The following is a 19,175-nucleotide window of genomic DNA, read 5'->3' on the forward strand; positions in this document are numbered from 1 at the left end:
GATTCCGGCTTGTGCTTCTTCCAGTCCAGCGTTTCTCATGATGTACTCTGCATAGAAGTTAAATAAGCAGGGTGACAATATACAGCCTTGACGTACTCCTTTTCCTATTTGGACCCAGTCTGTTGTTCCATATCCAGTTCTAACTGTTGCTTCCTGACCTGCATACAGGTTTCTCAAGAGGCAGGTCAGGTGGTCTGGTATTCCCATCTCTTGCAGAATTTTCCACAGTTTATTGTGATCCACACAGTCAAAGGCTTTGGCATAGTCAAGAAAGCAGAAATAGATGTTTTTCTGGAACTCTCTTGCTTTTTCCATGATCCAGCGGATGTTGGCAATTTGATCTCTGGTTCCTCTTCCTTTTCTAAAACCAGCTTGAACATCAGGAAGTTCACAGTTTACATACTGCTGAAGCCTGGCTTGGAGAATTTTGAGCATTACTTTACTAGTGTGTGAGATGAGTGCAATTGTGCGGTAGTTTGAGCATTCTTTGGCATTGCCTTTCTTTGGGATTGGAATGAAAACTGACCTTTTCCAGTCCTATGGCCACTGCTGAGTTTTCCAAATTTGCTGGCATATTGAGTGCAGCACTTTCACAGCATCATCTTTCAGGATTTGGAATAGCTCCACTGGAATTCCATCACCTCCACTAGCTTTGTTCATAGTGATGCTTTCTAAGGCCCACTTGACTTCACATTCCAGGATGTCTGGCTCTAGGTCAGTGACCACACCATCGTGATTATCTGGGTCATTTTGTACAGTTCTTCTGTGTATTCTTGCCATCTCTTCTTAATATCTTCTGCTTATGTTAGGTCCATACCATTTCAGTCTTTTATCTAGTCCATCTTTGCATGAAATGTTCCTTTGGTATCTCTGATTTTCTTCAAGAGGTCTCTAGTCTTTCCCATTCTGTTGTTTTCCTCTATTTCTTTGCATTGATCGCTGAAGAAGGCTTTCTTATCTCTTCTTGCTACTTGCATGCTAAATGAGCGTGACCATACTGTAGTTTGAACATTCTTTGGCATTGCCCTTCTTTGGTATTAAAATGAAAACTGATCTTTTCCAGTCCTGTGGCCACTGCTGAATTTTCCAAATTGGCTGACATATTCAGTACAGCGCTTTAATTCTTTCCACCACACTAAGTACAGAATTATTTGTTCTTGTGTTTGCTTTTAGCATTCTGAATATTCCACTGCTTCCTGGTCCTCATTGTTTCAGGGGAAAGTCAGCTGTTAATCTTTATTAGGGGAGGTTGGAGGGATATGATGAGTCATTTTTCTTTCGTTACTTTCCAAATTTTCTGCTCATTTTTGTCTTTCAATATGTTATTTATTTATTTAGAACTGTGCTGGGTCTTTGCTGCACTCAGGCTTTTTCTAGTTGCAGAGAGTGGGGGCTACTCTCTGGTTGTGGTTTTCAGGCTTCTCATTGCGGTGGCTTTTCTTGTTGTAGTGCATGGGCTCTAGCCTTGTGGGCTTCAGTAATTGTTGCACATGGGCTCAGTAGTTGTGGCACAAAGGCTTAGTTGCTCCTCCGAGGTTTGTGGGATCTTCCTGAACCAGGGTTCGAACCCATGGCCCCTGCATTGGCAGGTGGATTCTTAACCACTAGACTACTAGGCAGTCTTGTCTTTCAACATTTTTGCCAGTATGTCTGTAAGGTCTCTTTATGTTTCTGCTACTTGGAATTCATTGAGCTTCTTGAATGTCAGATTAAAGATTTTAGTCCAGTTTGGGGAGTCGTCAGCCATTATTTTGGAGAAGGCAATGGCACCCCACTCCAGTACTCTTGCCTGGAGAATCCCATGGACAGAGAAGCCTGGTAGGCTGCAGTCCATGGGGTCTCAAAGAGTCGGACACAACTGAGCGACATCACTTTCACTTTTCACTTTCCTGCATTGAAGAAGGAAATGGCAACCCACTCCAGTGTTCTTGCCTGGAGAATCCCAGGGACGGCGGAACCTGGTGGGCTGCCATCTATGGGGTCGCATAGAGTCGGACACGACTGAAGCGACTTAGCAGCAGCAGCCATTATTTATTCTTTCTTTCTTTTTTTTTTTGTGAGATTCCTATTTTACCTGTGTTGGTATGCTTTATGGAGTCTCACAATAGAAAATCTGGTTGATCTGTCTTCACATTTGTTATTCTTTTGTCTGCCGGCTCAGATCTGCTGTTGAGCCCCGTCAGTGAAATTTTCATTTCAGTTATTGTACTTTTCAGTTCCAGAATTCCAATTTGATTTGTCTTTATAATCTCTTTTTGTTGAGATTCTCTATTTCATTGAGTCATTGTCATCATACTTTGAATTCTGTAAGTATGATTTCCTTTGGTTCTTTAAACGTGTTTGTGATAGCTGCTTTGAAATCCTTGTCAGCCTAGTCCAAGAACTGAATTCCCTCAGAAACAGTTTCTGTTGACTGTTTTTAACCCCATGTGAGTTATACTTTCTTATTTCTTTGCATGTTTTATCATTTTTTGTTAAACCAAGCATTTTAGATAATGTATTTTCAAGACTATCGAGTTAGATCACCTCTTGTCTTTCTTCCCAGGGGAGCTTTGTTGCAGTATTTTTTTTTTTTTTTTTAAAGGACTCGCATGCACTAAGTCTGTAGTCTTTGCTGTTGCTGATATTTTTCTTGTATGTGCTTTTTTTTTTTAAGCCTTGTTTCCTAGGGGGTCACCCTTGGATCAGGACAGCTTTAGTGGTCAGCCAGTGACTGGTCAGAGGTTCTGCATAAACACTTAGAGCTAGTAAGGCTTCTGCCCTTTGATAGTGGATTTGTATGTAGGTTGGGGAATGAATTGAATGTTTAGGCAAGTAACAGGTTTGTTTCAGCTTTTACTTTGTGCCAAGTCTTCTCATGTCCATATCGCTCCTATATCTCTGAAAGATCTCATATTGGGTCACAGATACATAGATAACTATGGATCCTCACCAGTTTTTTCTGAGCCTGCATACAGCTTTGTGCAAGCACACAGCCTTTCAGACCTCCAGGGATAAGAGAACTATTAAGGCCTGTCGTTACTGTGCCATTCTCAGGATATCCCTCCTAAATTTCTGGCAAGTCTGCTGATTTGTTTCTTGCCCCAGTCAGTATTGCAGCCTTGGGCTGCTGCAGTATTGTTCTTCACCAGAATCACTGTTGTTCGCAACATCACTCCTGTATATGGAACTTTCTGCTTTTTACATTCTACCTTTGGTCAGTGATCTTCCTTTAGCAGCAGTGGTGCTGGTTCGCACAGCTTGCCTCACAGCGGTAGAACTACCATTATGGAGCTAGTGGCCTAAAACACCACTGATTTCCACTGTTCTTACTTGACTTTCAGTAGTTTTTCTTCAGTAAATGCTTTTTGATTTGTTGCATGTCTTCAGCCAATTTCCAGAGTTCTGATAGGCATGTTTGTTTGTTTGTTTTCCTGAGACAGTTATTTTGACATGTTTGTCTAATTTTATATTTGATTTTGGGGGTAAAGGGTTTACCAAGCTCATCACCCTAGCATTTCAGCAGTTCCACCCTTATCTTTTTACATTTTTTGACTGAAAAATAAAAAGCACAGCCTGAAAAAGTTGAGAATCATGTTTCATTCAGCAGACCTGCTGAAGACATAAGCCTGGGAGGCAAATTCTCGGATAGCTTTGAGAGACTGTTCTAAAGAGGCAAGGGAAATACATAGGAGTTTCTGCAACAAATAACCAGGTGCTGGGAACATCAAAATATTACTGTTAATTAAAGAAAAACAGACATCAAATTAATTTAGTACTTTCTATGATGGGAAGTTGTAAGAGTCTGGGCTCAATGAAATCATATCTTTGATATGTACCTTAACCATCTAGGATCAGTAAGTATCCTGCTGTTCTCTGTCCTGAATACCCTCAGGGTGCACAGTGGGGAGGGGGCAGCTTCTGTGACTAATGGCTTGATGGACTCAGTGTCCTTTATTTCTGATACGGCAGGAGACATTTATAGTCCCCACTCATTATTACAGGTTCTTTTCCCCTTAGTTTGGCATTTTAATTTTTATTTTATATTGTAATATGCACCCCACTCCAGTACTGTTGCCCGGAAAATCCCATGGATGGAGGAGCCTGGTAGGCTGCAGTCCATGGGGTCGCTAAGAGTCAGACACGACTGAGCGACTTCACTTTCATTTTCCACTTTCATGCATTGGAGAAGGAAATGGCAACCCACTCCAGTGTTCTTGCCTGGAGAATCCCAGGGACGGGGGAGCCTGGTGGGCTGCAGTCCATGGGGTCGCACAGAGTCGGACACGACTAAAGCGACTTAACAGCAGCAGCAGCATAGTTGATTTACAATGTTGTATTCGTTCATATTATGTTTTAATGTTAATTTATGGGTGCTCAGAAGCACTTTTTGTTGCTGTTCAGTCAGTCATGTCCAACTCTTTGCAACCCCATGGACTGTAGCACAACAGGCTTCCCTGTCCTTCAGCATCTTCTGGAGCTTGTTCAACTCATGTCCAGTGAGTTGGTGATGCCGTCCAACCATCTCATCCTCTGTTGTCCCCTTATCGTCCTGCTGTCAATCTTTCCCAGTACCAGGGTCTTGTCTTGTCTTTCCTAAATTTATTTTTTAATTGAAGGATAATTACTTTACAGAATTTTGTTGTTTTCTGTCAAACCTCAGCATGAATCAGCCATAGGTATACATATATCCCCTCCCTCTTGAACCTCCCTCCCATCTCCCTCCCCATCCCACCCCTCAAGAATGATACAGAGCCACTGTTTGAGTTTCCTGAGGCATTCAGCAAGTTCCCATTGTCTATCTGTTTTACATACGGTAATGTAAGTTTCGATGTTACTCTCTCCATACATCTCACCCTCTCCTCCCCTCTCCCCATGTCCATAAGTCTGTTCTCTATGTCTGTTTGTCCACTGCTGCCCTGCAAATTCTTTGGTACCATCTTTCTAGGTGCCATATGTATGCATTAGTATACGATATAAATTTATCTTTCTCTGAGTTACTTCACTCTGTATAATAGGCTCTAGGTTCATCTACCTCATTAGAACTGACTCAAATGTGTTCCTTTTTATGGCTGAGTAATAGTCCATTGTGTATATGTACCACAATTTCTTTATCCTTTCATCTGTTGAACTATGAACCATTGTAAATAGTTCAGCATTAGGGTCTTTTCTAATGAGTCAGTTCTTCACATCAGGTAGCCTAAGTATTGGAGCTTCAGCCTCAGTGTCAGTCCTTCTAGTGAATATTCAGGATTGATTTCCCTTTGGGTTGACTGGTTTGATCCCATTATAGTCCAAGGCACTCTCAAGAGTCTTCTAACACCACAGTTCAAAAGCATCAATTCAATGCTCAGCCTTCTTTATAGTCCAGTTCTCCCATCCATACATGACTGCGAAGCATCATAGCTTTGACTAGACAGACCTTTGTCAGCAAAGTAATGTTTCTGCTTTTTAATATGCTGTCTAGGTTGGTCATAGCTTTTCTTCCAAGGACCAAGCATCTTTTAATTTCATGGCTGCAGTCACCATCTACAGTGATTTTGGAGCCCAAGGAAATAAAGTCTGTCACTATTTTCCACGAAGTGATGGGTTCAGATGCTGTGATCTTTGTTTTTTGAATGTTGAATTTTAAGCCAGCTTTCACTCTCCTCTTTCACCTTCATCAGGAGGCTCTTTAGTTCCTCTTCGCTTTCTGGCATAAGGGTCATGTTATCTGCATATCTGAGGTTATTGGTATTTCTCCCAGCAATCTTGATTCCAGCTTGTGCTTCTTTCAGCCCAGCATTTCACGTGATGTACTCTGCATAGAAGTTAAATAAGCAGGGTGACAATATAGCAGTCCGTTGTTCCGTGTCCAGTTCTAACTGTTGCTTCTTGACCTGCATACAGGTTTCACAGGAGGCAGGTAAGGTGGTCTGGCATTCCCATCTCTTGAAGAACTTTCCACAGTTTGTTGTCATCCACACAATCATAGGCTTTAGCACAGTCAATGAAGCAGAAGTAGATGTTTTTCTGGAGTTCTCTTGTTTTTTCTGTGATCTAGCAGATGTTGGCAATTTGATCTCTGGTTCCTTTGCCTTTTCTAAATCCAGCCTGAACATCTGGAAGTTCTCAGTTCACATACTGTTGAAGCCTAGCTTGGAGAATTTTGAGCATTACTTTGCTAGCATGTGAAATGAAGCACTTTTTATGCAATGCTTAAATATTTTTAAAAGCCTCTTAACCAGGTATTACTTAACTCCTTGCACAGTACTTGTTGAAATATTTATCTCTTTGCCTACTAATAGACATGTGACCCTGAACAAGTTTCATAACTCCTCTTTTTAAGTTTATTCAGCCGTGAAGTGAAACACCAAAGGATTAAATGTGACATGTGAAATAGTATTTGCACTACACTAAGTAGTGATGATATGTGTGAAGTAGTAATAGTTTCTGTTTAACTGAGCTAAGTGGCAGTATCTTTTTTTTAAAGATGCTGCTGCTGCTGCTGCTAAGTCACTTCAGTCCTGTCTGACTCTGTGTGACCCCATGGACTGCAGCCTACCAGGCTCCTCCATCCATAGGATTTTCCAGGCAAGAGTACTGGAGTGGGTTGCCATTGCCTTCTCTGAAGGCACCTCTGCTGCACCTCAGATTTATAGGAGGAAAGTAACTTAACATGGTCACATGGTCATACTGTTGAGTTTCAGAGGCGGGCTTGAGCCCGGGTCTGCTTGATTAATTTATCTGGTTTTGGGTGTGGTGTTTTGTTTTGTTTTTTTTGGCTGCTTCCGAGAATCAGAAATTGTGTTACAAATTTGTGATTAGCTTCTATTAAGTCTACAGTCATACAAAGGAAATAACGATTGCATGTATATTCATATATATGTGCTTCCTTCCATTTGGTTCCCCCAGCATGTATCATGTCAGGAACTTCCACAACAAAAAGTATCACAACAGTTATTTAGACTTTAAGTCTTTGAGATAACAACCTTAATGACTCTAGCCTTGAATACCTTAAGTGAATGGGAAAAACCGGGGACCTTACACTTTTCATCCACATCTAAACTTGAAAACTTCTGTCACGTAATAATATAAGCAGTCATGAAAGTATAGATAGAAAAAGTTTCTATTAGCTTTAAGGCCTTTAAGCCTAACAGGGTGTACATACATGTCTTTAGCGTAATAGTGTACTCCCCAGATTGAATACTGTTTTATAGAAACTCCCCCATGGTATCTACTCTTCTTTTTTTTTTTTTTTTAATTTTATTTTATTTTTAAACTTTACATAATTGTTACTCTTCTTTAATGTCTACCTCTTAACCCTGACTTATCTTTCTCTGTATAAAATCTGCTAAGTCAGGGACCATGTCCATATATGTAGTCAGCATTCATAATTCTCAGTAAATGCTTTGTATTCTTTGTACTTATTAGCATTCAAGGTAACATCAGTTTAATGATTTATGAGACTTCATAGTCATAATTAATATTTATAAATGTCATGACTTAAAATATATTTGCCATACTTTCAAGTAGGGTTTGGAGGTTAAAGATGAAAGATCTGGAATGATTTCCTTTTTTTGGAAACTTTACAACACAGCTTGGAGGAGAGGTCAAGGAATGGAAACTGTATGAAAGAAAGGGTACTCTGAAATGAACCTAAATTATAAGGAAAAGAACCAGAATGCCCTGCTGTCCAGTGCTACCTGAGAAACACTGATTACACCTAACAGTTAACGAGGACCTGTTGGCCAGAAATTTTTTTAAATTATACCAATGTAATTATTAATGTATTGAAACTTTTGATAACAGGTTACAAATTCTTTTGTGACTGTGCTCTTAGCTGTGGTTTATTATGAGGATTCTTCAGTTCAGTTCAGTTGCTCAGTCGTGTCCGACTCTTCTGCGACCCCATGAATCTCAGCACGCCAGGCCTCCCTGTCCATCACCAACTCCCAGAGTTCACTCCAACTCATGTCCATCGAGTCCGTGATACCATCCAGCCATCTCATCCTCTGTTGTTCCCTTCTCCTCCTGCCCCCAATCCCTCCCAGCATCAGGGTCTTTTCCAGTGAGTCAGCTCTTCGCATGAGGTGGCCAAAGTATTGGAGTTTCAGCTTTAGCATCAGTCCTTCCAAAGAACACCCAGGACTGATCTCCTTTAGGATAGACTGGGACTCTCAAGAGTCTTCTCCAACACCACAGTTCAAAAGCATCAATTCTTTGGTGCTCAGCTTTCTTCACAGTCCAACTCTCCCATCCATACATGACCACTGGAAAAACCATAGCCTTGACTAGACGAACCTTTGTTGGCAAAGTCATGTCTCTGCTTTTGAATATGCTATCTAGGTTGGTCATAACTTTCCTTCCAAGGAGTAAGCGTCTTTTAATTTCATGGCTGCAGTCACCATCTGCAGTGATTATTCTTAGTTATTTACTATTTCTAATAAAAAGATCTTGCATTGATGATTTGAGTACTTTCAGGTTATTAGAACAGTAATCATTCTTTGGGGCCTTATGAAAGGAATAAAATATTGTAACAGCACTGCTGTCAGTTTGTAAATGTAAAACACGTGTATATAGTGTTTAGTATCATTGTCTAGCTGCTCTTATTACAACTAATTACTCTCCTCTGAATAGAGGAGAAAGGAGTCTATTACTATGGGGATCAGTCATGTCATAGAGAATTAGGACTCATTAAATACCCTTTTACATTTTTTTAAATAGTTTTCCAGGTAATTTTTTGAAGAAACACCTCAGCTTCATTTTTTATAAGTGGCAGACTCTTTTGTACTATCTGTTCCTAGAAGTTTATCAAATTACTGTAGAGAAAGCAACTCAATCTTAAATTACAACTGTTATTTTAGAATGTTGCCTTGGGAAATCTTTAGGTTCAGCTCATTGGATCAGCTTAAGTTATGGAGGAACACTTCCTTTGTTGAATAATCCACAATCAGTGGATTTTCTGGAAACTTCAGCTACTCAGAAAATAGTCAAGAACTGATAAGGAAGTAAAAAAGTATAAACAGCAAAGAGTTTTTTAAAAATTAAAGTCTATTCACTTTTTAGGTATCACATGTTTTTGTATGTGAAATACTATGCTCTCGATCTCTTCATGTTTAGCATGATTCTGCCAAAGTCAGGTTACTGAATCAGTTATCTGTTGCTTTGTAATAAAAACTGTGAACAGTTGATGTCTTAAAACAACATTCATTTTATCACAGTTCTACAATTTTGTCAGACCTTAGAAGGAATAGCTCCTCTCTGTTCTTGATATCCGCTGGAACAGCTTGATTGGGGCTGGAGGATTTATTTCTAAGATGACTCAAGTCATTTGACTAGCCGGCACATTGTTGCTGGCTACCATTTGAGAGATAAGCTGAGGCTATTGATCAAGTCCTGAGTTTTCTTCCATGTGGATAGTTAGATTTCTAATAGAAAAATGGTGGCTGGGTTCCAAGAGATAGTATCTTTATGAAGAAGTATTCCAAGAGGATGAGTCTTACTGTAATTAATAAATATTTGCTAATATACCATTGACCGGAGGCAGTCACATGGCTAAGGTGATATGGGAAGGAAATGGCAATTCACTCCAGTATTCTTGCCTGGAAAACCCCATGGACAGAGGGGCCTGGCGGGCTACCGTCCATGGGTTCACAAGAGTCAGACATGACTTGGCTACTTCACCACCACCATAGGAAGATATGGAGGATACAGAAAGAAAGATACCGAGAGGCATTGTTTATTGTAAGCCACCAAAGTAATAGCTTACTCCTGTTGTATACCTTCTTTGTCTATAGCAAAGTAGCCTCTCTGAAGGACATTTGGAAACCTTAACATTCATAGCTTTTGACCCAGTAATTTTACCGTTAGGGGTTCTAAGGAAAGTGTCAGTTCTATCGATCTATACTAAAGCTTCATCTAGCTTTCACCCAGTACATTTTACCCCGGGTCAGATAACTGGTTGATGCCGGAGTTGGGATTTAAAACCAGGTTGTCTGGTTCCAGAGCTGTGTGCTTTAACCATGTCCTATATCTCTCAGGTAGATTATATCTGTATACAATCATGTTAATAATATCAAATGAGAAGCTAGTATTTTTAATAAGAATAAAATCTGTATATATAAAATCTGAAAGGATATTCAGTTGTCCCTTAAACAACATGGGTTTGAACTGCATGGGTCCTCTTATTTATGGATTTTTTTCAATAGTAAATACTACAGGACTACACAATCCATGGTCAGTTGAATCTGTGGATGCAGAACTGCAAATATGGAGGAACCATGTATACAGAGGACCAGCTATAAATTATACTTGGATTTTCAACTCTCAGAAGGGTCGGTGTCCCTAACCTCCAGCATTGTTCAAGGGTCAATCATGTATTAGAATGACATATCTGCAAATGAGCATGTACCACTGTTCTTCTTCTTTTATTGGTATGGATACTTCCTATGAGCCTGCCATGCAAACTTAACCTAATACATTCATCTGTATATGCTTTATGTCTGTTTCATTTCTACCCTGATTACTTTAGTGTGGGTTTCCACCCTTTCATCTAAATAGTAATAAGTCTACAATGAATTATAACTGATAAAGGTTTTAAGTCTTGGAAGATTACTTTGCTCTCCTCTATCCAACCCCCCAGTTTTATGCTGTAAATCTCTCTTCAGGAGGATTTTTTTTTTAAGATCTTTGTAATCCATATGTGCCTGGTAATGCATACATAGAAGTTTAGAATACACTTACTGAAAAGGGCTTATTTTGTTTTTATTTATTATATTTACTTTTGGCTATGCTAGGTCTTCATAGTTGTGCAGGCTTTCTGTAGGTGTGGTGAGCAGGGGCTTTGTTTTGGTGTGTGGGCTCCTCATTGCTGTGGCTTCTCACTGTGGAGCACGGGCTCCAGGGTACCCAGGCTTCAGTAGTTGTGGTGCAAGGGCTTACTTGCCTTGTGGCATGTGGAATCTTCCTGGATCAAACCCTGTCCCTTGCATTGCCAGGTGGATTCTCGACCACCAGACCACCAGGGAAGTCCAGAGCTTCTTAACTAGTATTCTTTCACTGATTTCTACATTATAGTTTTATTTTTGGTGACTTTGCATCCCATTTCCATTGTTCTCATAGTGTCAGTTCCAAATCCTTGAGGATGTAAAGTATTGCCCGTATCTGTCCTGGCTGAACTAGAATCTCTGGGAATCATATAGATTTCCTAAGCACTCAGTATTCTGTTTCACTTTTAATAAGTCTAGGGCAGTGGTTCTTGACCATGGTTGTATCTTAGAATCACCTAAAAATACTGATGTTTGGAGTCCAACCTATACTAATTTGAATGAGAGTTTCTAGATGAGGGCATTTAAGAGTGTGGGGTTGGGAGTGTGTTTAAAACCTCTTGAAGTGATTCTTACAATTAGGCAAGTCGGAAAGAGATGGAAAATAATTTTGCACTTTAAAAATTGTTCAAAATAGGTCTTATGCTATTAATAGGCAGTTTTCTTTCAGCAGAAGCTTGTAGGATTATGTAAGTGTTCAAGAACAAATTTTCCTTTACAGTAGAATTATTACTGCACAATTTCATTAAAGGTTGCTCATTGAAGATCTTGCTTGAGCTCACAAATAAATCTTGTCATTCACAAATGAATATGGACAAAGTAGAAAACATATATGAAATTACTTGGTTTATACATTAAATTAGTCTCAGTAATGTCTTCTCTACTGTTTCAGAAATTACACCATAAAGGATACTTCTTTTGAAATAACAGGAAATTGTATCACTGGAAGGCCACGTCCTTATTTAAAAAAAAGAATCTAAACACAATACCTTGGCTTAATGACAATCTACATTTCAAAGGTTCTCCAGACTAAAAGCTTATTCTTTGCTTAAATGACTTCTCCCAAGCCATATTTAGAGTTCATCTAGGTTATAAACCATATCTCCAGTTATTCATGCTGTTCCAGATTGGGTAAAACAAGTATCAAAAGTACTGAAGGGCGAGGTAATAGCTTAAGCACTTCTCAGCTTATCCTTTATCTCTAGATGTAGATATTTGAAGAAATACAGCCTTTTAATGAGAACTGAAGTGAGGCATCCATTTACATCTCTTAGGATTGGTTGAATAGAGTATGGCCTATTGAGTATACTTTTGATGTCGTTGCCAGTCTCTTTTTTCAAATGTACACATGACACTATCTGAAGAAATGCTAGAAACACCTCGTAAACATTTTTCGAATATCTATTGTTAAGCTATATTCAGGTGACCACATTTTGAGGCTTGGTTTTCTGCTTGGCTATCAGTGATAATCAGGTTACATATCGGGTATCTGTGAGCTGCTGACTTTGATAGGTCAGCCTCTGTAAGTGTGTAAGAGCTAGCTTTTTGGAGACCAGTAATGTGGCCATTTCCTGTGTTTGAACGTGAAGGGAGCACTTGTTTTAGAGCTCTGTACCATGGTTTCGAAATCTGTTCTGTAGTGTATAATGTCCATTTGAATTCCTGATGGTTTTACCCTATGTGGTTAGTAACACCTTGTGGGAAATGACTAGTAGTTTCTCTTTTATGTAAATAGCAGTTTAAGAGTATCAGGCATAGAGGCATCTCTCATAACATTTTATCCCTTTGGAGTTTTGTTTTTGGTATGTTATCAGGAAAAGTAAAGAGCAACAGAATAATTTTGAACAGCGTTATGTGCGTTAGTATGTGTTAGTCACTCAGTGGGGCTGACTCTGTGACTGCATGGACTATAGCCCGCCAGGCTCCTCTGTCTGTGGAGTTCTCCAGAAAGAATACCGGAGTGGGTAATCATTCCCTTCTCCAGGGGATCTTCCTGACTGAGGGATCGAACCCAGGTCTCCTGCATTGCAGGTGGATTCTTTACCTTCTGAGCCACCAGGGAAGCCCTGAATAGGGTTACTCTTGTTCTTTCCTAGTTTTCTGAATATCCCAGGTTTCTTATATAATGATTAGTCCATCACCTTTTCATAAGCTACACAGAAGCTTGAGAATTGCCCTGAATTTTGCATAGGATAAGTAACAAATATCTATGGCTTCATTCTAGCCGAGTAGACTGTAAGTCTTAATTTTTCTAAGTCAACAAATTGCAAACATAATGTACGTACACATCTGTGTGTTCACACTGTATCTGGCAGAATGAGGTTTTCCTGCAGTAAGCCAGTCTCTGTCCTGATGGTTAAAGTCAAGCAGATAACTTCCCCTAAAAGTGAATCTCTTAAGAATTCATTCTGTGCTTTGCCCATTCCGTAGGTTTTAAATTTAACTGGGTAAATTCCGAATGGCACTAAATTATTTTATGAAAAGTAAGTGCAAGGGGAAAAAAACCTCAGCATAAGAGGGAAAAAACCTCAATGTAAGAGGAAAAAAAGTAACTTTACATGGGAGAAATCTAACTGACCTCACCTTCACCAAGTGATCAAACAGCAGGACAAGCTGACACTGTTCTTTCTGATGTGGGGTACTGAGGAGGCTTCAAATTCCTGCCAATAGGAACATTGCTGACAAAGATGAACGACATGGAACTCATCATGAGGAAAAGGACAAACTCAGGGGTATAATATCTCTCAAATATCTGGCCTGCACTCTTTAAAATTGTCACTGTCTTAAATGGCGAAAGGGCAGGAGGATTGCTCTAGATTGAAGAAGACTTAAAGAGATAACAAGGCATATATAATATACGTAAGCTACAGGGATATATTGTATAGCACAAGGAATATAGCCAGTATTTTATAATGACTTTAAAGGGGGTATAATACCTAAAAAATCTTGCATCACTATGTTGTACATAGTTATAATTAAAACTGTGTTATAGTTAGGGCTTTCCAGGTGGCTCAGTGGTAAAGAATCCACCTGCAGTGCAGGAGACATAGGAGATGTAGGTTGGATCCCTGGGTTGGGAAGATCGCTTGGAGAAGGAAATGGCAACCCTGTTTAGTATTCTTGCCTGGGGAATCCCATGGACAGAGCAGCCTGGTGGGCTATATTTCCTGGGGTCGCAAATGAGTTGGACACGACTTAGTGATTGAGCACACATACCTAGTTAAAACCTAGTTAAGACTGTGTTACAGTTTTCCCCAAAAATGTTATTAAATAGTGGTGACATTTAACTAGGATTTGGCTTATAATGATTAACAGAAGAATATTTTTAATGTAGAATAAAATAGTTTTTATAGACTTTATGGATTCCAAGCAGCGAATTTAACTTTTTGGGGGGCAAATGATTACAATTCTCTGCTTTTTAAATGTTAGTGTGGGCCACAGCCCTGACATAACTTTAAATTATTGTTAATTTGCAGTTTCTTATATATATGACAATGGTTAATGTAAATATTTATAGGTACCTCTGTCTTTGCTTTGCCAGACAGTCATAACTCCATGAATGGAATTGAGAAGTCTAAAATGGACCAAGGTTACTCAAACTCACTTTCAGCATTCACTAATATCACATACCTACACAAATAGCTGCCAGGTGTTTTTGGTTTTTGCCTAATGATCGGCTTTAGTTTTGCCTGTCTTAGGTCCTGTTCCTCATATGCTGTTATTTCATACAAATGGCTGAGTTCGACACTTTTACCTCTTAGTTAAAATGACCTATAGATGGAGGAACATAGTAGTTTCTAGTTTATGCTCAGCTTGAGAAACTAGAGCAACTTTTCTTAAAATTCGAATGTAAGGATGAGAAAATACTAAATCTTGCCTTTTAAGTTTCAGAAGTTTTAGTCATCTTAACATCTTTAAGTCTGATTTACGTTTAATTTCAGAATTCAGCACTTATTTCTCTCTGGATAAACCAGAAGCATTTTAAATGATATCCAAAAGAAAAACTTTAAAGAATTTTTGCTATAATTTGCCTCAGTCTGTCTCTTTCCCATACTCTTCAAGCAGATAAAACTTAAAACTAGCTAGAACGAGCCCTTTTTCTTTCTAAGGAATAATTGACATATTAGTTTCAGGTGTACACCATAATGATTTGATATTTGTATACATTGTAAAAATAAGTCAAGTTAATATCTAGCATTATACATAGTTACTAAAAAAAATAAATAATGCTTTTGTGTGTAATAAGAATGAGCCAACTTTTCATGCTGCCCTTTAGTGTATATGTAGCTAACCTGTTGAATTTGTAGTAACTTCTCTGTAATTTTTTTTTTAAGATATGTTCCTGTTCAGAGATGTTTATTAACTCCTGGTGCTCACAGGGAGATACCTTAGCCAGATATTCAGGCTTTCAGTTTTATTTCCCACCATCTCCTATGGTTTAGAATGTACAAGAATTACTTCCTGAATACGCTGTTTTCTTCTCTGCATGTAGTTCATGGTATTTTCATCACTCTGAACTGTCTTCTTGTAGTATGCCTGACTCCAGATGTTAAAAGAATACTGACCAGATCAATTATCAGTTCCTTTATGCTTTTTAAAAAAATTGTACAAATGGTATCATACTATAGATGCTCTTCTGAAACTTCCTATACTTAACACATCTCAAGGAAGCTTCCTGATCAGTCTTTGGCTGAGTTACATTTTGTAAAAGCTGTATAATATTTCATTTTATATTTGTAGCAGTTTAATAAGATTTTCAGTTTCTGGGCTTTTTTTTTTTTTTTTGCTATTATATAAATGATGTTCAAGTGAATTTCTATGCACTGATACCTTTTTGCATATGTGGAAATATTCATAGGATAATTCTTGATGGAATCGTTGGCTCAAAAGATAATATGCCTTTAAAAGAGTGATAGATGTCACCAAAACGCCCTTCTTTAAGGTTGTTTTCTCTATTAGCAGTAAGCTTTTTAGATGCCTATCTATCTTCACCATCATTGGGTATTAAAATTGAATACCTGCCTGTCTGATAAATGAAAATGGGATGTTACTGTTTTGACTGTCATTTCTTGTGTGAGTGAAGTTGAACGTTATTGACATAGTTTTTCTAAAATCTGTCAGTTTATTCATCTTTATCTTTCACTAGTTTTTCAGTTCTTTACATTTTAATGAAATTATCTCTTTGTTTTATATTGCAGATAGTTGTCTACAGTTTATGGTCTTTCAACTTTGTTTTTGTTTATGGTGTATAGTATTTTTATACTATTTGCTTTTAACCAAATTATTATAAGCTTCATAAGGGCCAAGACTGCATCTTACTCATCATTGTGTTCCCCGTCTTATCTAGCACTATGCCCTTTTGTGGGTGTTCTTGTACTTTAATAATAGTTGAATCCTTCCAAAACTGTAGTCTCTAGAAAACTAAAATACAATATTTTATACGGGTTAAATAAGTTGAAAGTTACCAATCATGAGCGTTTGTAATTAAAAGTGATAGTTCAATGGCTTAAACAAAAAATCCTCAGCATCTTTTATTTGTATGTTGATCAATTTGAATTGAAAGTCCTTGTGATGATCAAGGTGAAGTTAACAGGCACACTTAAACACTCTAAATGTAATGGACAAATAATAAAATTACTTGATATGACTTTATCAAAACCCTAAAGCAGTCTTCATATAAAGAGAAATAGCCAGCTGAGAAAACTATAGAATTTTCTTAAACTAAGCATGATCCTTTTTTAATGTATAATCTTTAATCTATTACCTAGTCATAGAAAGGAGTGGACTTTTTCTCCCTCCCACTACCCATCTATTAAAGTGAATCAGATATAATCATGATTGTGTCAAAAGTTCAAAAGGGAAAATGGAGGTAAAATGAGCTGAATTGGCATTCTTCCCTCAACATTGTACCTGTAAGCTTGATATGTTGTTTCAGAGATTAACTTTATAGACTTCCGTACCCAGAAGTATGAAAATTCTTAGGGAACTCTTTTCACAAGCTTGATCTTAACATACTGAATAAAGAGAGCAGCTAATCCCTTTTGTAAGGTAATTTGAGAGGAGGGAATTCAAAATGTAAAATCTCACCTGCAGAAAACACTCTATTCTGTAAAGGCCTTTCTATCTTTAGACACTTACAAAGACTTCATATTTTAGTGTGGAAGGGTGAACTTGGTTAAAAAGCCAGTGGGTGAAATTAGAGAGAAATAATCCAGTGCTTTCTTTCTGGGAATTACCATCTTGCTCTCCAGGGGACCTAATTTTATTCCCTGTGGGTAATGAGAATACCCTTCTTGTACAGCAAGCCAGCATCTCTAAATATAAGCTTGACTTTTAGTATAATAAGAGTCTTGTTAGGTGCAATTTTGCTCTTAGTCATTAATACAATGAACAAATGTTGTGGTTACCTGGGAAAGAAAATTCAAGTGCTTTTAAACCTCTTGTGAGATTGGGTTTCATGCTTGAAATCTATACAGTGTTATGCCCAATAGCATCTGTAGAAGATTCCAAGCTATAAGGTGTACAACATAGAGAAGTTAATACATGTTGGAAAAAATTGAAACCACTACAAAACGGGTTTAAGGTCCTGAATAAAAAGCTTTTCTTTTACTAAATGACACTTACTAAGGCATTAAGTTTAACAAGTGATTGGAATTTTCTTAAGGGGAATTTTACGTGATGATGATGATGTCTCTGTTAAGAAGTCAGTCTTTGCTTCCAGTGGCACTTTTTCTTTGCAGCTTTAATACAGTTTGCGGTTCTATGAGTGCAAAGACCAGATAAAGAACAAAATATAATCTGACAGTATATAGTATTAAATAGCATTTTCAGTATATTATGGCATTAATTATGTTAGGTCATTTGCACCAACTTTGTGATATGTGCAATTAAAATCTGTTCTTGATTCTTTAAGTTTAGAATTTGACAGAAGTGGTCTTTCTTGTAAAGAACAGTATTCCATTCCGATGCAACCTTAAAGTACTTGGCCTTATGTTTTCAGTTCCTAAAGTTGCCCTCAGTCTGAAAGCTCTGGACCTTATGTGTATGACTCCTGATTTCCTGTTGATAGTAAGAGCACACTGCACTTTTTCTCTCCTGTTTTTTGGCTTTTTTAAGAAGACCATTAAAAATAATCGTCCTTTATTCTTTTCTTTCATTATGAAACTTCTAGTCATAATAACAAAATATTTTGTATTTCATTTCAAACTAGTAAAGCTCTGTTTCCCTGTAAGCATTGTATACTAAACTGTATAGCAATCAGAGCTGGCTTCATCTCACTCCTGACATTTTTACCACTTACTGAAAATAGAAAAAATGACCTGTATTTATGTAACTGACCTCAGGAAGAATGACATCCAAAAGCATATGTACAAATGTGCATTTAAAAAATTGTATTCTGGTATATGTAACATACTTTTTAACAGCTAAGCTTTATTAAAGGTAAAATGTCATCTTAATAACTTTTATGATTTTCTTAAGGTAACTGGGTTTGTCATTTTATCAGTTTGACAACAAACTCCCCCCTTCCCCCAGCTTGTTTGAAATCCCTGTAACATGCTTCAATTTAGGAGTGATTTTTTTTATTTGTTTCAGACAAATCTGCCTATTTTCAAGCTAAAGGAATCTACCGTTAGAAGAAGATACAGTGACTTTGAATGGCTGCGAAGTGAACTAGAAAGAGAGAGCAAGGTAAGAATTATTTGTAGTGTTACCTTAAAGCAAAACATTCCAAATTTTAATGTTTAAGACCTTTCAGGAAAATAATCTTGAATAAAATGAGTAAAAGCAATTTTCCCCCCAAATAGTTTAATTTCATTTTATTTCCTAGGAGATGGGGAAGTGTGTAGTTTTTCCTTAGAACTCTTCCTTCTCGTGTCTACTTCAGTGGCCCACAGAGGCCTTTGCTGACTCACACTTACACGACACTTCTTAGAACTTTCTTGCTATTGCTTCCTTCCTTTTTCTCGTCTTCCTGTTCATTTTCTCTTCCCACCCTTGGTAAGTTTCTCTTCTCAGTACATCTGCTATTGCATTGTATTTGCAGCTTTGTTTTTTTTTTAACTGACTCTACATTTTTTTTTTATCATCATACATTTATATATAACAGAAATATCATAAACCAGCACTTATCTTAATCTGTATGATAGGTGCTAATAATCCTCAGATTCACTTTTTAAATGACGGCCATGATCTACCTTTAGGTTGCTACCTGCAGTTTTAGAACACTGTTACATATCCTGGTAAGAACTGTCTTCTCTTAGAAGAAAATTTGGTGGCTTTGGCTGCAAAATAGAGAAAACAAAGTCTCATTCTAATGTCTCTTACTTCAGCCCTACGTCAGAATGACATACATAGCGTGGAGTCTTGCAAAGTACCCTCAGAATGATG

At 37.9% G+C, this 19,175-nt stretch overlaps 1 protein-coding gene across 1 annotated transcript in view; it reads left to right on the forward strand.

Moving 5' to 3' along the window:
- The window catches only part of SNX3 (sorting nexin 3), a 48,237-nt gene that overhangs the window by 18,766 nt on the left and 10,296 nt on the right, over positions 1 to 19,175 (forward strand). The window contains exon 2 of the mRNA XM_010856646.1: positions 18,381 to 18,476. Coding sequence (XP_010854948.1) covers positions 18,381 to 18,476 — 96 coding nt within the window. The remainder of the gene's footprint in view (positions 1 to 18,380; positions 18,477 to 19,175) is intronic.

Source organism: Bison bison, unplaced genomic scaffold (genome assembly GCF_000754665.1).
Source record: "Bison bison bison isolate TAMUID 2011002044 unplaced genomic scaffold, Bison_UMD1.0 scf7180017864373, whole genome shotgun sequence".
NCBI lineage: Eukaryota > Metazoa > Chordata > Mammalia > Artiodactyla > Bovidae > Bison > Bison bison.